Raw genomic sequence first — 14,969 nt, forward strand, 5'->3', positions numbered from 1 at the left:
CTCTTTCTTTGGTAGCTGGGCTTGCAGTGTGTTGGCTTCCCTTGCTGGTCCTGGGACCTATGCCACCTTTCTCCAGGTGCTTTCTTGGAGCACTGCCTCCTAGGTTGTGTTATGTCACCTATGCTCATCAATGTGTGCTGTTTCTGCTGCTCTGGGAAATGCGGCTACTTCTTGATCCTGCTAGGAGTTCCACCAGGTCCTGTTGGGCCACATTGCTGTCAGACTCATCCAGGGGGTGGGTGGACTGGGGGTGGCCAGCTGCCCCAGAGGAAAGTGAGTCTGACACAAGGCAAAGCGACATACAATATATTTTTGTGGCTTTGGGGATGAGGGAAGAGTCTCCATGGGAGAAGTATAGTTAGCTGTTGAAGGTATTAAAACTGATTCTGTGGTTTATGTTGCATAGTGTTTTAGAAACTGTAAGATTTAATGCCAGATACTCAATTTTACAATTGTGCAAAGAACTCAAGCAAGTGCAGCTGTGCTTGGACAATTCGCTTCCAGGAAAGTCTTTGAGAGGAAATAGAACTTAGTCGAAAGTAACTAAAAAGGGAAAGCTGTGTTCTCTGACCTCTGCCTTGCTTTGAACATAGAGCAACAGCGGCTACCATCTTCCAGACAACCAAGTCCTGACACAACCTCTGCTTTAGCTCCATTTAAAAGCCAGAAGGGATTCTCTGGATGATACCATGTTTTTTCAACTCAGGAACTCATGTAGTATGTGTGTATTTACCCCCATATGTGTGTATTTACTCCCATCCTCCTTAGCATGATATACCTACTGCCTATTGAAACCTGAGAAAGCATAGGTATAAAACTACAAAATTTATAAAACTTACAGGAAGACTGTAACACTTTGCTTACAGTTGTGGTAAAAAGTGTTTTTTAAATCTTTTCTTGCAGCTGTACTCGCTGAATGACTACAAACCTCCCATTTCGAAGGCCAAAATGACACAGATTACCAAGGCAGCAATCAAAGCTATAAAGGTAGGAAACTGGTTATTTTGCTTACAAATCTTTCTCAGTTGGTGGTGGTAGTCTTTACTCATAGAGGGCTACATATATGACTTCATTTAGTTTTTTAAGATTTCAATGATCTCTTGGTCTTTTCTTTAATGCCAAATAATATTCTAAACTACACTAATTCTAAAGTGTAGTCTTTCACTGTACAGTTAAATGATATAAGTCACATCATTCAGAAAATTTCTATTCTTCCATTCCTTCAGTTGTGCCATTTCCACAATTTTGTGCATTCTATGGTTCCTAGGAAGGTATTGGAAACTATTCAACCTGTAGTGATCACTGACTTGAAAGTGGGTTTTCTAGAGCAGTGATTCTAACACATTTAGCGCCAGATCCACTTTTTAGAATGAGAATCTGTCAGGACCCACCGGAAGTGATGTCATTACTGTAAGTGACATTATTAAGCAGGAACATTATTAACAATCCTAGGCTGCAATCCTACCCACACTTACCAGGAGTGAGTCCCATTTACTTTCATTATTAAAACAATATACAAAGTAGCTTGTTAAAAGTAAAGGTTTGTAACATTTCCCCAAATGAAGTCACATACCATGGTAGCATCAAGTCTAATATATTAAAAAGAAAATATTGAAATGAATGGGGCCCACATGAAATTGGCTCACAATCCACCTAGTGGGTCCTGACCCACAATTTGAGAAAGTCTGTCTCTAGAGATAATTTTCAGAATTTAATGCAAGTACCTTACAACATTTTAACTGCTGCAAACAAATCAGTTTTGTAGGCTTGCTAACAGTTCAGATTGATTAGCTGGTGTTTTCATCAGTGGGAGCTAATAACGAGATGGATCACTTGATAACTGGGAATCTTGATCTGCCATTGGTGTAATACCCCTAATAACCTGGAGAAAGTGATTCTCTTTCAGCTGAGGGGAGGTGGCAAAGAAACAGCTAAAATAGTAGCTTAAATTAGGAAAGGATAAGAAAATCCAAATCCTCTCTTGCATGAGTACCACTCGTGCAAGATGAAAGAGAATAGCACAGTTTTCAGCAATTCTCCCTTCTATCTCCAGTTCCCCACACTCCCTAAAAATCTGCTCCCAAGTTTTTGAAGCAGGTTTTCAGGGGGAGTCCAGGGACTGCAATGAGAAAGAAAATTGCACTCTTTCCCACTTGTGTAAACAGGAACTAATATACGAGGGAAGGTTTGAATGTACCCCTGAAAGTTTCCAGCTGGAATTAATTAAAACTAGTGGAGGCTGTCTTGAGGAGACTGCACAGGTTACTCTGTGGGAATGTGCTTCCTGTTTTTAGGACCCTGTATGCTTTAAATAGGCTCTGCTTGTATATTCATTCATTCGATTTATATTCTGACTTTTTCCCCAAAGAGCATCCAAGTATATAGAAATTAAGCAAATATCACAAAGACATCTCTAGCTCTCTCTCATCCAAAGGAAACTTTGTAGCCCAAACTCTAGAACTTTTCACCATTTTTGGAAGTGGGAAGAGTGTAAAAAAATGTTTGCCTAAAGAAAGTTGAAGCCATAACGCAGCCTGGAGAGTTGGTTGCCTAGCTGTATGAAAAACATCTATACTCTGCGCTTGTCTGTAACTTAATTATAAGCAGGAGTGTAATCAACTTCCCAGTGCTGATGCAGCCACAAATGCAGCCCCAAGGTAAAGGAACAAATGTCCCCTTGCCTTAAGGAGATCTCCATGACTGCCCTTTCTGCTGCAGGATACAGAGATACACTGCACACCCCATTGGCATGTCTGTATCAGTGCTAGAAAGTTGGATAGGATTGGGTCCTTATTAAACTCATTAAATAAGTTTCAAAGTAGAAATAAGTGGCAAGACAGGAAGACACTCTAATGAAGAAATGTAAACTTAATTTATAAGCAACATGTTCAACTCATTCAAATTCATAATGAGTTTTGTAGATGTTAAAATCTACTAATGTTGATGAGAAAAATCTAGTGCCATAAATGTGTGTGGTGCCATATGATAGAAGAAAGAACAGATCCTTTCCTCAGGGAGATCACAGTCCAAAACAGACACAACGGAAACTACAGAGGAAGGAGAAGAAAATTGTATCGGAATATGGAGAAAAATATGCAATTATTTTACATACATTTGGTTACAATGAATTGGAGCAATGTTGAGGGACTAAAGATCCTTCAGAAAAGCTTAGTTTTGAGGAAGGAAGTCAAAGCTTAGCTATATATGAAAAAACTATGCTATGTATAAAACTTGCAATTAAGTACTTGCCTGGTCACCTCTGGCAAGTAAAAATGCTGACGGTGTAAGGCCACAGAGATTATTCTTGTCCATATGCTATGAAGTTGCCATGTAGAACAGCCAGCTATGTGATTAAATCCTGGAAGAGATGCCTTCCTCAGCAGCTGTCTTAAGATAAATCCTAGTGTTGTGGACCTAAACGTGTATGAACAGTGGTGACCTTTATAGAGTCACGGTAGTGGCCAAGAGACATGTTAAGACATTTAAAATTTCAAAGCAAGGATCATTAACTGGGGGCCCATAAGAAGCATTCAACAGTGAAATTATTTTGTTTACTTCCCCATGAGTATTTGTAGCTCTGGACTTTGCTCTGAAGTGTGCCTTGAGCTTGGCTTCTGCCATTGGTGCCTATGGGTGGCATCAGCAATGTGTATCACGTATCAAGAAAGCAAAGTAACCAGATTCCTTTAGGCTGACAAGAACTATCCAGCTCAGAGGAGAAGAAAGTAATGGATGATACAATAATGAAGCAGCTCCAGAATGAGAACCCCAATCTTCTTGGGGGCTTCTTGAAAATATTTCAGTGTCCAGTATATTAACCCATTAAATAGCCAGTTGCAGAATGCAGAATTAATAGCTCTGAAGTCTTTCCACCTGCTTGTAGAAATAAGAGTAGTTGCTTTATGCTTACACAGCAACTTAATAAACAAGTAGCTTATCAGCAACTCTCACTTTCTGGGAAGACCAATGTACTATTACATTCTTCAAGTTTGTGTAAAATGTTTCTCTGCTTCATTATTGGAGAATTGTTATCCTGCTTTTCCCATACCAAGAGGAGAAACACAATGATAGCCAATATCATTCATACCAATTATGCCAAAAAAACAAACAATTCAGAATAAAAATCAACCAAACCCCCCCCCCCACACACACACACAGATAAAAACATCAAAGAACCAACAAAGCACATTACTAATCAGCAAATAAATTAAAATCTTGCTGGAAAAAATTTTTTTAAATGACTGTAAGACACCAGTAAGGAAAGGGCCAATTAAATCTCACATGGCAGGGAGTTCCATATCTTGAGTATCACCATAGGAAAGACCTTTTCACATTTTCCTACCAGTTACATATGCCAAAGAGCCTTATCATGGGGCAGATTCATATGGAGAATGCAGCTTAAGTATTCTTGCCTGAACTGTTTAGGTTGTTAAAGTTGATAGCCCAACATTTTGAATTGCTCCATGACATAAATCAGCAGCCACTGCAGCTGTTACACCCCACAGTAAAGTAATATGCTCCGTAAAACTGGCACTGGTTGAAACTCTTGCAGCAGAAGTTTATACTCTTTGAAGTTTCTGAATGGTCTTCAGTGGCAGTCCCACATAATGTACCTTAACAGAAATAATCTTAGGTGTAACTAAGGCATACATGACCCAGTGCAGCCTTTGTACTTGGAAATAAAAGTACATTCAAGAGGCGCAGTTCAGCCAAGTATAGACATAATGCCTGGGTCCAGAGGAGACTGCAGGACTCAGTTAAGCCGTTCTTTTCCATTCCCTTGCCAACATGAGCAGGCATACAAGCTGTGCAGAGAGGCATTGCATAAGAGCACAAATAATTGGTATGCTGTATACTGGATGGGGTTCTGAGAAACCTGCACCAACTTATATTCCTTACAATGTCTCTTCAAGCTGTCAGTGTCCTCATATGGGGGTGGGATGGAAAGCTTTTCTTGTCCATGTGCTACATCAAGTGCTGCTCTCTGGCACAACTAGAGCGTTTCCAGCAAATGTATAGGGAAATTGCAAAAATGAGTTAGAAAGTGGAATTATTATGCATTCATTTTTTAAAATTTTCTTTTAGTTCTACAAGCACGTTGTACAGAGTGTTGAAAAATTCATTCAAAAGGTAAGTTGTCAAACAGAAGTAGATTAACATGATTTTCCCATTTTATTTTTACCATTTCAGAAACATGTATGTTAGTTTATTTAGCTAAAATAATATAATATGGGATGTTAGTGACACTTTAAATAGTATCACAACCTATGATTTCTTTAAAAAAAAATTTTTTTTTGCTTGTACCTGTAGCTGTTATTGCATCTTGAGAATTGACTTAATGCAACATTTATATGTACCACATATGTTTACCATCTTTTTGGTACTGGAAGCAATATTAAAGTGAGAATGTAAATAAGTACACTTACAGCCCAGTCCTATGCTGGCTTATGCCAGCAGGAAGGGCACATGAACGGTCGCATATGTGTTGTAAAGCATGTTGCAGCCGCATGGAGGCCAGTGCCATTGGCAGCAAGCCCTGTGCGGGCCTTCACTGGCACAGCTGCTGCACCCACTAACCAGAGTAAGTAAACCAGCAGGGGGAGGGCGGAATAGGGTGGGGGGCATTTTGGGGCAAGGGAAGACATGGAGGAGGGCTGCTCAGGCACGGGAGGGGACAGGGACAGTGGAGGAGGCCCCTGCCACATCCTAATCTCCATTCTGAGCCTGATCACCCTACACGGGGCTACTTGAATCTGTAGCGATTGAGCTCGCGCAGATCTGAGTAGACCCATAGGGGCTGCCAGGGCATGACACAGGCCTAAACTAATGTTCCCTTACCCTGAAGAGACCTTCAGCTGCCTCCCTAGCCCTGTGGAATACAGCAGTGGCCATTTTGGCACTCCTGTACCACAGGACTGGCAGCACCTATAGGGCTGTTAGAATAGATAGAATCAGGATTATCTTCTTTCTCAGTAGCTGAAGCTATAACATAGCAGTAATACTATATTATTCTGTTGTGTACAAATTCTTGTGTACAATTCTGCACTGTAAAATGCAATCATTTTATATCACAAGTAGATGGAGAAATAAGTCCGATAATATTTACAGTTGCTAGGCCTTTGTTGTACCATTTTAAGTACTAAAGCTCAATTCTGTACAAGATTAATAAAAACATTGGAAAACTTTAAACTCTAGAGCTGTATCTTGAATATTTTTGCAGTGATCCAAGAAAGTCAAACTATTAAAAAGTAATGTAGCTAGGTTGCTATCTGTATATTATTTCTACAACTGGAGTTTCTGTGACATGCCGTATCTACAGTCAGCAAATAGCTAATGTGTACAAATATAATATTCTACCATTTTATTTTGCAGTGTAAACCAGAATACAAGGTACCTGGTTTATATGTCATTGACTCCATTGTTCGGCAGTCCCGACATCAGTTTGGACAAGAAAAGGATGTGTTTGCTCCTAGATTTAGCAATAACATCGTTAGCACTTTCCAGAATTTATACCGTTGCCCTGGGGATGACAAGGTATGTTATCGGCTACGTTTTTTCCCTGCAAGAAGCGAATAACCTAAGTATTGACAACTTTTGAAAAACCCTTTTCATTTTAATAATGCAGCAGAGCTCTGTATATTTTTTTTTTCTTGACAGTTGGGAAATAGTTATCTTTCCAGTGAAAATCCTGGAGTGAAGTAGCTGCAGTTAAGAGTAAAATGCTTGGTATTTACACCTTAGAAAGTGTTTTCTAATATTGCAGCATAAAAATTGCGGCCAAAAAAAAAACACCTTGGAAATCTTGTAATGTTTTGGATACAAGTGGAAAGACTGTAGTGGTTTTTATTTCTAGATCTTATGATTGTGACTGTTGTCTATTCTTACATTAATAGTAAAAGTATCATTGTCAATTGTATAATAACTGTTCAAAGTACTAATGACCTACTTAAATTCACCTGACTGAGCTGCGATTTGAGTAAGGACTCAGTGAAATAAATGTATAATGCTCTTATCTAATGCTAAGATAACCTTAGACTGCTAAGTACTATACTAAGGGCGCAATCCTAACCCCTTATGTCAGTGCTTTCTAGCACTGACATAAGGGCAATGCAGCTCTGAGGTAAGGGAACAAACATTCCCTTAGTTTGAGGAGGACTCCTTGAGTGACACCCAACTGCAGGATGCAACACATGTCCCATTGGCACCGCTATGCCAGTGCTGGAAAGCACTGACATAAGGGGTTAGGATTGCACCCTAAATCAATGAGATTAACTTTTTTTTCTTGTTTTCTTTTTACCTGATGACAATTCTGCAAGTCAGGCTATAGGGTTACTTATTTTACAGATGGGAAATAGTGACTGAGTGAGAATTACTTGCTCTTACTGAATCCCTTACTGAGTCACAGTACATTGAATCCTAACCTACTATTTTATGAACAGAAGGCATTTCCATTTGTGCAAGGGCAGGGTTCACTAATTCTCCTCTCTAATGTTTGCAACAGTGCATGCCGGTGGTGAACCGGCATGCACTCCATAGGATTGGGCCCTCAGTCAAGTTAGTTTTGGAATTTGAATCCAGGACTTTGATGTTAAAATCAGATACTACATCCACTGACTCAGATAAGTTCAGTTTGGTCCATTGTTCATACCCAGGTTTGAATGGTCAGAAGCATGTTACATGCTCACATGTTCCCTTCTTTTTCCTCCCCACTGCCTCTTTTCTAGAAGTTTTCTAATTCCTTCTCTAGTTTCCCTTCGGGGGAGAAAGACAGAATATAATATGAGAAATAAATGCGAGAAATAGAATACTAACAATAAAGAACATGAAGAATAAAATATACATAAAGTATTTATTTGTAAGATGCTTTCGTTATAGTTACTTTTATTTTCCATGATTTCTGAGGTGGGGAATATATGATTTGTGGTAATTTAAAACTCTGGCTTTGAAGCCGTTGTTTGAAACAACTTTGCAAACATGGTTGGACGGTTAATGCTTACCATAACTGCCCAGTTTATACATCATGGCAAACTGTGGTTACCACAAGCTAGGGATTGTGGAGGAATTGGCACATAATTCCACAGCATGTGCTTGATCCATCTAACCATGTTTTGAAGGATAGGTCCAAATCAAGCCATAAGCCCACAAACTGTACTCCAACAGTAAGTAGACTTATGTGATGCAAGACCAAGTAAACACTGTGTTGCCTTTTTGTTCCTTTTAGAGTAAAATTGTCAGAGTACTAAATCTGTGGCAGAAAAATAATGTGTTTAAAAGTGAAATTATCCAGCCTTTACTGGACATGGCAGCAGGAATTCCTCCTCCGGTTGTGACCCCCGTCTTGCCTGGGACAACAGCTACTATGAGTAATAATACACCAGGTAACAAGGAAGATGATTGAATCAATTTATTTTTGCCTTTAAGAATATTGCCTTGTTTGAAATGTGTTACTCTTACTGCTTCCTTGTGGCCACTGAATGATATGTGACTTATGGTGAATTGTGTTATTACTATTGCATTCTTTCTTGTGTATGCCTGTTTTATTGTCCTAAAATAAGACTGTTAAGCTCCTTTTACAGAAATGACTTTGTCCAGTGAGTTGTTATTTTGTCCTGCTTTGGTGGTATATTTGTATTGGCAACCTTCAGTCTCAAAAGACTATGGTATCGTGCTCTGAAAGGTGGTTCTGGCACAGCGTCTAGTGTGGCTGAAAAGGCCAATCCGGGAGTGACAATCCCTTCCACACCGGGAGCAAATGCAGTCTGTCCCTGGTCTGTCTCCCTGGCTATGGGCCTTCCTTCTTTGCCTCTTAGCCTCAGACTGTTGGCAAAGTGTCTCTTCAAACTGGGAAAGGCCATGCTGCACAGCCTGCCTCCAAGCGGGCCGCTCAGAAGCCAGGGTTTCCCACTTGTTGAGGTCCATCCCTAAGGCCTTCAGATCCCTCTTGCAGATGTCCTTGTATCGCAGCTGTGGTCTACCTGTAGGGCGCTTTCCTTGCACGAGTTCTCCATAGAGGAGATCCTTTGGGATCCGGCCATCATCCATTCTCACGACATGACCGAGCCAACGCAGGCGTCTCTGTTTCAGCAGTGAATACATGCTAGGGATTCCAGCACGTTCCAGGACTGTGTTGTTAGGAACTTTGTCCTGCCAGGTGATGCCGAGGATGCGTCGGAGGCAGCGCATGTGGAAAGCGCTCAGTTTCCTCTCCTGTTGTGAGCGAAGAGTCCATGACTCGCTGCAGTACAGAAGTGTACTCAGGACGAAAGCTCTGTAGACCTGGATCTTGGTATGTTCCGTCAGCTTCTTGTTGGACCAGACTCTCTTTGTGAGTCTGTAAAACGTGGTAGCTGCTTTACCGATGCGCTTGTTTAGCTCGGTATCGAGAGAAAGCGTGTCGGAGATCGTTGAGCCAAGGTACACAAGGTCATGGACAACCTCCAGTGAACCAACCCTAGAAGACCAACCAACCTCCAGTGAACCCTGGTTCACTCCAGTGAACCAACCCTAGAAGAACTTCACGTGGCCCTGGACTCCCTTGCCTTTGGCAAGGCACCTGGAAAAGACAGCATCCCTGCTGAAGTCCTAAAATGCTGCAAAGAGATCATCGTCACTGAGCTGCATGAAATCCTCTGTCTCTGCTGGAGAGAACGTGGAGTACCTCAAGACATGAGGGATGCAAACATCATCACGCTGTACAAGAACAAAGGTGACAGGGGTGACTGCAACAACTACCGCGGCATCTCTCTCCTTAGCGTTGTAGGAAAGCTGTTTGCCCGAGTTGCACTAAAGAGGCTCCAGGTACTTGCAGAGAGCATCTATCCAGAATCGCAGTGTGGATTCCGAGCCAACAGGTCCACCACTGATATGGTATTCTCCCTTAGACAACTGCAGGAGAAATGCAGGGAACAACGACAGCCACTCTTTATAGCCTTCATAGATCTCACAAAGGCTTTCGACCTGGTCAGCAGAGACGGCCTCTTCAAGATTCTCCCCAAGATCGGATGTCCACCCAGGCTCCTCAGCATCATCAGATCTTTCCACAAGGACACGAAGGGCACTGTTGTCTTTGATGGCTCCACATCAGACCCTTTTGACATCCGAAGCGGAGTGAAGCAGGGCTGTGTTCTTGCACCAACCTTGTTGGGGATTTTCTTCGCTGTCCTGCTGAAGCAGGCCTTTGGAACTGCAACAGAAGGCATCTATCTCCGGACCAGATCAGACGGAAAGCTCTTCAACCTCTCCAGACTGAGAGCAAAATCCAAAGTCCAGCTGAAATGTCTGTGTGACTTCCTCTTTGCCGACACTGCAGCTGTCACTACTCACTCTGCCAAAGATCTCCAGCAGCTCATGGATCGTTTTAGCAAGGCCTGCCAAGATTTTGGACTGACAATCAGCCTAAAGAAAACACAGGTCATGGTTCAGGATGTGGACTCACCTCCCTGCATTACAATCTCTGCGCATGGTGGTATAATACATTGTAAAACTGGTGAGAAAATGGTTATTTTCTTAAAAGGATTTCTACCAGATTTATAAAATAATTGATTAATGTTGTCTAATCTAAGTATGGCTAGCTGTGTAGTTTCTAATGTACGCATGTAGTATTATCAAGGCAGAACTGGGAAATGGTTATGGCAGTTAAGTACTACTCCTTGTTTCAAATTTGTCTGATAAAGTTACCATACTTTTGAATGCATTGCTCAGTAGAAAGTGCTGTCTTATTTTATTGCTCATAATGTTTGTCAGTAGTCTTATGAGTTGGGTCAAACTTAAATGAGAGTCTTGTCAGCTGAAGAGCATAAAGACAGGTAAAACTGCTCGAATAAACGAATAAGCATAGACAGTCTCAGAGCTAAACCCCCCCTCTAGAGAATTACTGCACAGAGAAGTTAATAACTTTTTTTAGCCAGACACTAATCCTAACTCTCCAAACACAAGAGAAAAGTGTCAATTGCTTTCTGGCATCAAATGTTTTGAAATAATACTTATTATTGAAGCACTCTGTAATGTCATTATGCTGGTTCATTTTTGCTGATTTCTCTCTATGTCATTTAGGGCACAATCCTGAGGTGCCCTTGGGCCGGTGCAAGAGACTTGCGCCGTAAAGCACATTTGTACCTCCTTGTCAGTCAGCTGAGTCGACGCAGGGATGCGTGCCGGCCTGCAGAAGCTGCATCCAGCCTCTACTGGAGAGCCTTGCATCAGCCAAACTTGACTAACGCAAGGCTCTGGGGTGGGCAGAGAGGAGACATTCTGAGGTGGGGGAGGGTGGGCAGAGGGTGGTCCCGAGGCAGGGAGCAGGAGGCAGGGCTGGGACCCAGCTCTTATGCCGGATCCCAACCCCAGTTTCCAAGCAGAGCACAGAGCAACTTCAAGCCGCTCTGCTCTTTGGACTTTGCAACCTCAGGAGGTGGCATAAGTCTGAGGAGACCATTGGGGCTGCAGTGGCTTACCCAGGGGTAAGGGAAGAGTTTCCCCTTACTTCTGGCTAAGCCATTTTGGGGCCCTATCTTGTGCTGCCTACAGTGCAGGCCTCCTGGCCTGCCTGTTCCAGCGCAAGATAGGATTGCGCTGTTTCAGCTTGATGTTCTTTAACAGTATTGTGCAAAGATAACTTCTGCCTTTGTCCTCATTTTCAGGAACTCCTGTGACACCTGCTACACCAGCCAATGTGGTCCAAAGTTTACCTGATCCTTGGGTGTCACAGATAACAAATACAGACACCCTTGCTGCTGTAGCACAAATCCTGCAGAGTCCACAAGGTCAACAGGTAAAATGCATTTCTTTGGTAAAAAACAAAATAATCACAGAGTTATTATTATACCACTTCACTGCTATGTATAATTAAACAAGTGTCTTATTGCAGTCTGTGTCAGGAGTTTTCATATCCAATATGTCCTGACTCTATATATGTCAGAATGCTTGCACATTGTTTCCTTTAGCACATATATCAAGAAATAATTGGTTAAACAAATTGAATAAATTTCATAAATTATATGTATAGTGGACCTTCTTTGTCCACAGGTTCTGACCCAAGGATTTGACTCAGAGCTGACGCCGACCCGCGTTGGAGGGCCACACTTGACCTCCCAGACGCAACCAGAAGGCGCATCCAGGAGGTCCTTTAAAGACTTTCCATGGACCTTAGTATCCGCAGAGATCGGTATCCATTGGGGGTCCTGGAATGGATCCCCATGGATAACGAGGGCACATTGTATGTTTTTGAAGTGGTTTGGTATTCCCCTGGGGGCTGGGGATAAGAACAGGCCCTCAGTTTGGCTGTACTTGTCATAAGAGGCGACTAAACAGCCACCAGGTAGTTGGGACTCGTTAGACTGGGAAGGCAGCTCATCTGAACGAAGGAAAACTCTGATCCCAAACCTCCACTGCCTTGTGGCTACATCCAGTTATGGAAAAGGCTTCAGGAGTCAACCTCGAGGCAAAATCTAGAGCCGGAGACTCTGAGGCAGTTCATGGCTGAACACAGTCACGTTCTGGCAACTCCTATGACGCCGCTGGAGCCAACCGTATTGGCTTCTGCCTTTCCATTGGACCATTTCAGCGACGTGGAGAGGGGGGATTTGCTGCATGGGAAACAGTCTATCCTCCATATCTACCTTACCCAGGCTTCGCGCACTGGAGACACTGTTCCAGGACCACCATTCAGAGCGCGGTACCATAGTCTTCTGAGACTGAAGGATGCCAACAAGATTAGTATTTTGTCATTGCTGCTTATCAAAACAATTTTTAGCAGCTCACTCTCAGTGGGAGTGCATAATATCTTACATCAATATCAAAAATTATATTAAATTGGAATTGTGTATATGAAATCAACAAAATTCTGTCATTTTCACTCTCCCCCCCCCACACCCATCCAGCTCCAGCAGTTAATACAAACACTGCAGATGCAACAGCAGAAGCCACAGCCATCACTACTTCAAGCGTTGGATGCCGGTCTTGTTGTTCAATTACAAGCCCTCACAGCTCAACTTACTGCTGCTGCCGCTGCTGCCAATACCCTTAATCCACTAGAACAGGGAGTCTCTTTTAACAAGGTAGAAGTTGATTTACCATCTTTGGAAAAATTTTGCCACTACCTATATTTACAGATTACCTTTTCATGGAATTTTGTTTCCTATATTTATGTTGCATATCAGAACTTTGTCTTTTAAAAAAAATTAATTTTCAATATCTTATAAAACTTCTTGTGACATTAATATCACGTTGTTGTTGTTTATAATAACAGCATTTACAGGCATCCCCCCATATCCGCTGGGATGTCCCCCACAGATATCAAAACTGCAGATAAAAGGGAACCCTATGCTGTGTCGCTAAGCACTCCTATCTCTTCCTTTGAAGCCAGTTTTAGAGTACTAGAACGCAAGAAGCAGCCATCCGAAACATTGGAGGAGGGAGACTTAAGAGAATATCAACAGGAAGCATGACGCTTCCTGTTAGTGTTCTGGCTATCTTTCTCCTCTAGTGTTCTGGAAGGCTGCTTCTCACATTCCTCTTCTATCATTCTAAAAATGACTGCAAAGGCAGGTTGCTTGGTGCCACAGTAAAGAAAAATAGATAAATAATGGGTGGGGGGGGTGGAAAACCATGGGTAAGTTAATCTACAGGTGCGAGATATGGGGGGATGCCTGTTTATACCACTTTTTAACAAAAAGTTCACCAAGTGGTTTACAGTCAAAATCAGATAAATGGCTCCCTGTCCCTTAAGGGCTCACAGTCTAAAAAGATGCAGATGAACATCAGCAAACAGCCCCTAGAGAATACACTGTGCTAGGGTGGAAAGGGACAGTTACTCTCCCCCTCCTAAATATGGAGAGGAACACCACTTGAAAATGTTGCCTATTGCCCAGTTAACAGAGAGAATTTTATGTGTTATGTTACTCAATATGTAACATTTCCTTTTTTCTGTTGCGTACTTTGAGATTTTTTATTGTATAGCATTATGTAAAATATTCATAATAATTTCAGCCAGGATTGCAAAATGTGGCTCTAGAAGACATAATGTTTCTATTAATCAGTTTTCTGCTTTTTATAGTTTATCTCTGTTTTACTATTTTTACATGCCAAGTATGTATAATGAATAAAAATCTCACACACCTGAAAATATACATCTCTAATTGATCAAAAAAGATACAGCTAGTGTACCCAAATAGTTTGAGTCTTTTAAAGAATGGATTATAAAATAGCATACATATAGTACATTTCTAATGCATTATTTGTTTTCTTCTAGAAGCTGATGGACAGGTTTGGAGATTTTGGGGAAGAATCTGATGTTAATGAAGAACCTAAAAAAGAAACTCCAACTTCACAACTGTAAGACTTTTTTTTGTTCTAAATCAGAAGCACATCATTTAGTATGTTAATTGGTATTATTTTGTGAAATTCATCTACAACATGATTTTACATGGAACCTGCTTAGCAATAAATATAAAATAGCAATAAATATAAAAATAAATATAAAATAGCAATAAATAAATAAATATAAAATAGCAATAAATATAAAAATTTAGCAATAAATATAAAAATAAATAAAGGGGAGAAAAAACAAGTCAATACAGTGTGCTTTTTAAACTTATGACACCATCTAGGTTCCCAAATTGTGGGTCAGGACCCACTGTTGAGTCATGACCTGATTTTTGGTGGGTTGCCAAAGGGTGATGGAAAGATCAGATAACTAATTGCCTCAAGCCCTGAGGTTATTCAAAAATTGGATACTGTAGCTGCTAATTACCCTGTAAAGAGCTCAGTTCCTGCAGTTTGCAAGCATGTGTAAATATAGGGAGATAAATGTTTGAGGGTCTTTTTTCTTGTTATTATTACTTATGAATAAATAAAATACTTCTTTCTAGATCTCCTTTTGAAAAATAAGTCTATGTGGGTCCCAGTAGAGTATCTTTTAAAAAAGTGAGTCCCAGTGCTAAAAAGTTTGGGAACCACTGATCTAGGGTGACAAA

General features: G+C 41.2%; 1 protein-coding gene across 4 annotated transcripts in view; it reads left to right on the forward strand.

Annotated features, from left to right (window-relative positions):
* SCAF8 (SR-related CTD associated factor 8) overlaps positions 1-14,969 on the forward strand; it is a 106,468-nt gene that overhangs the window by 23,780 nt on the left and 67,719 nt on the right. For 3 of the 4 annotated variants that reach the window (XM_066615825.1, XM_066615835.1, XM_066615817.1), the window contains exons 2-8: positions 904-987; positions 5,086-5,130; positions 6,373-6,534; positions 8,222-8,378; positions 11,637-11,767; positions 12,876-13,052; positions 14,246-14,328. In XM_066615825.1, coding sequence (XP_066471922.1) covers positions 904-987; positions 5,086-5,130; positions 6,373-6,534; positions 8,222-8,378; positions 11,637-11,767; positions 12,876-13,052; positions 14,246-14,328 — 839 coding nt within the window. The remainder of the gene's footprint in view (positions 1-903; positions 988-5,085; positions 5,131-6,372; positions 6,535-8,221; positions 8,379-11,636; positions 11,768-12,875; positions 13,053-14,245; positions 14,329-14,969) is intronic. The other variant, XM_066615844.1, reaches the window with a different exon arrangement.

This window comes from Tiliqua scincoides, chromosome 1 (genome assembly GCF_035046505.1).
Source record: "Tiliqua scincoides isolate rTilSci1 chromosome 1, rTilSci1.hap2, whole genome shotgun sequence".
NCBI classification, from domain to species: Eukaryota; Metazoa; Chordata; class Lepidosauria; order Squamata; family Scincidae; genus Tiliqua; species Tiliqua scincoides.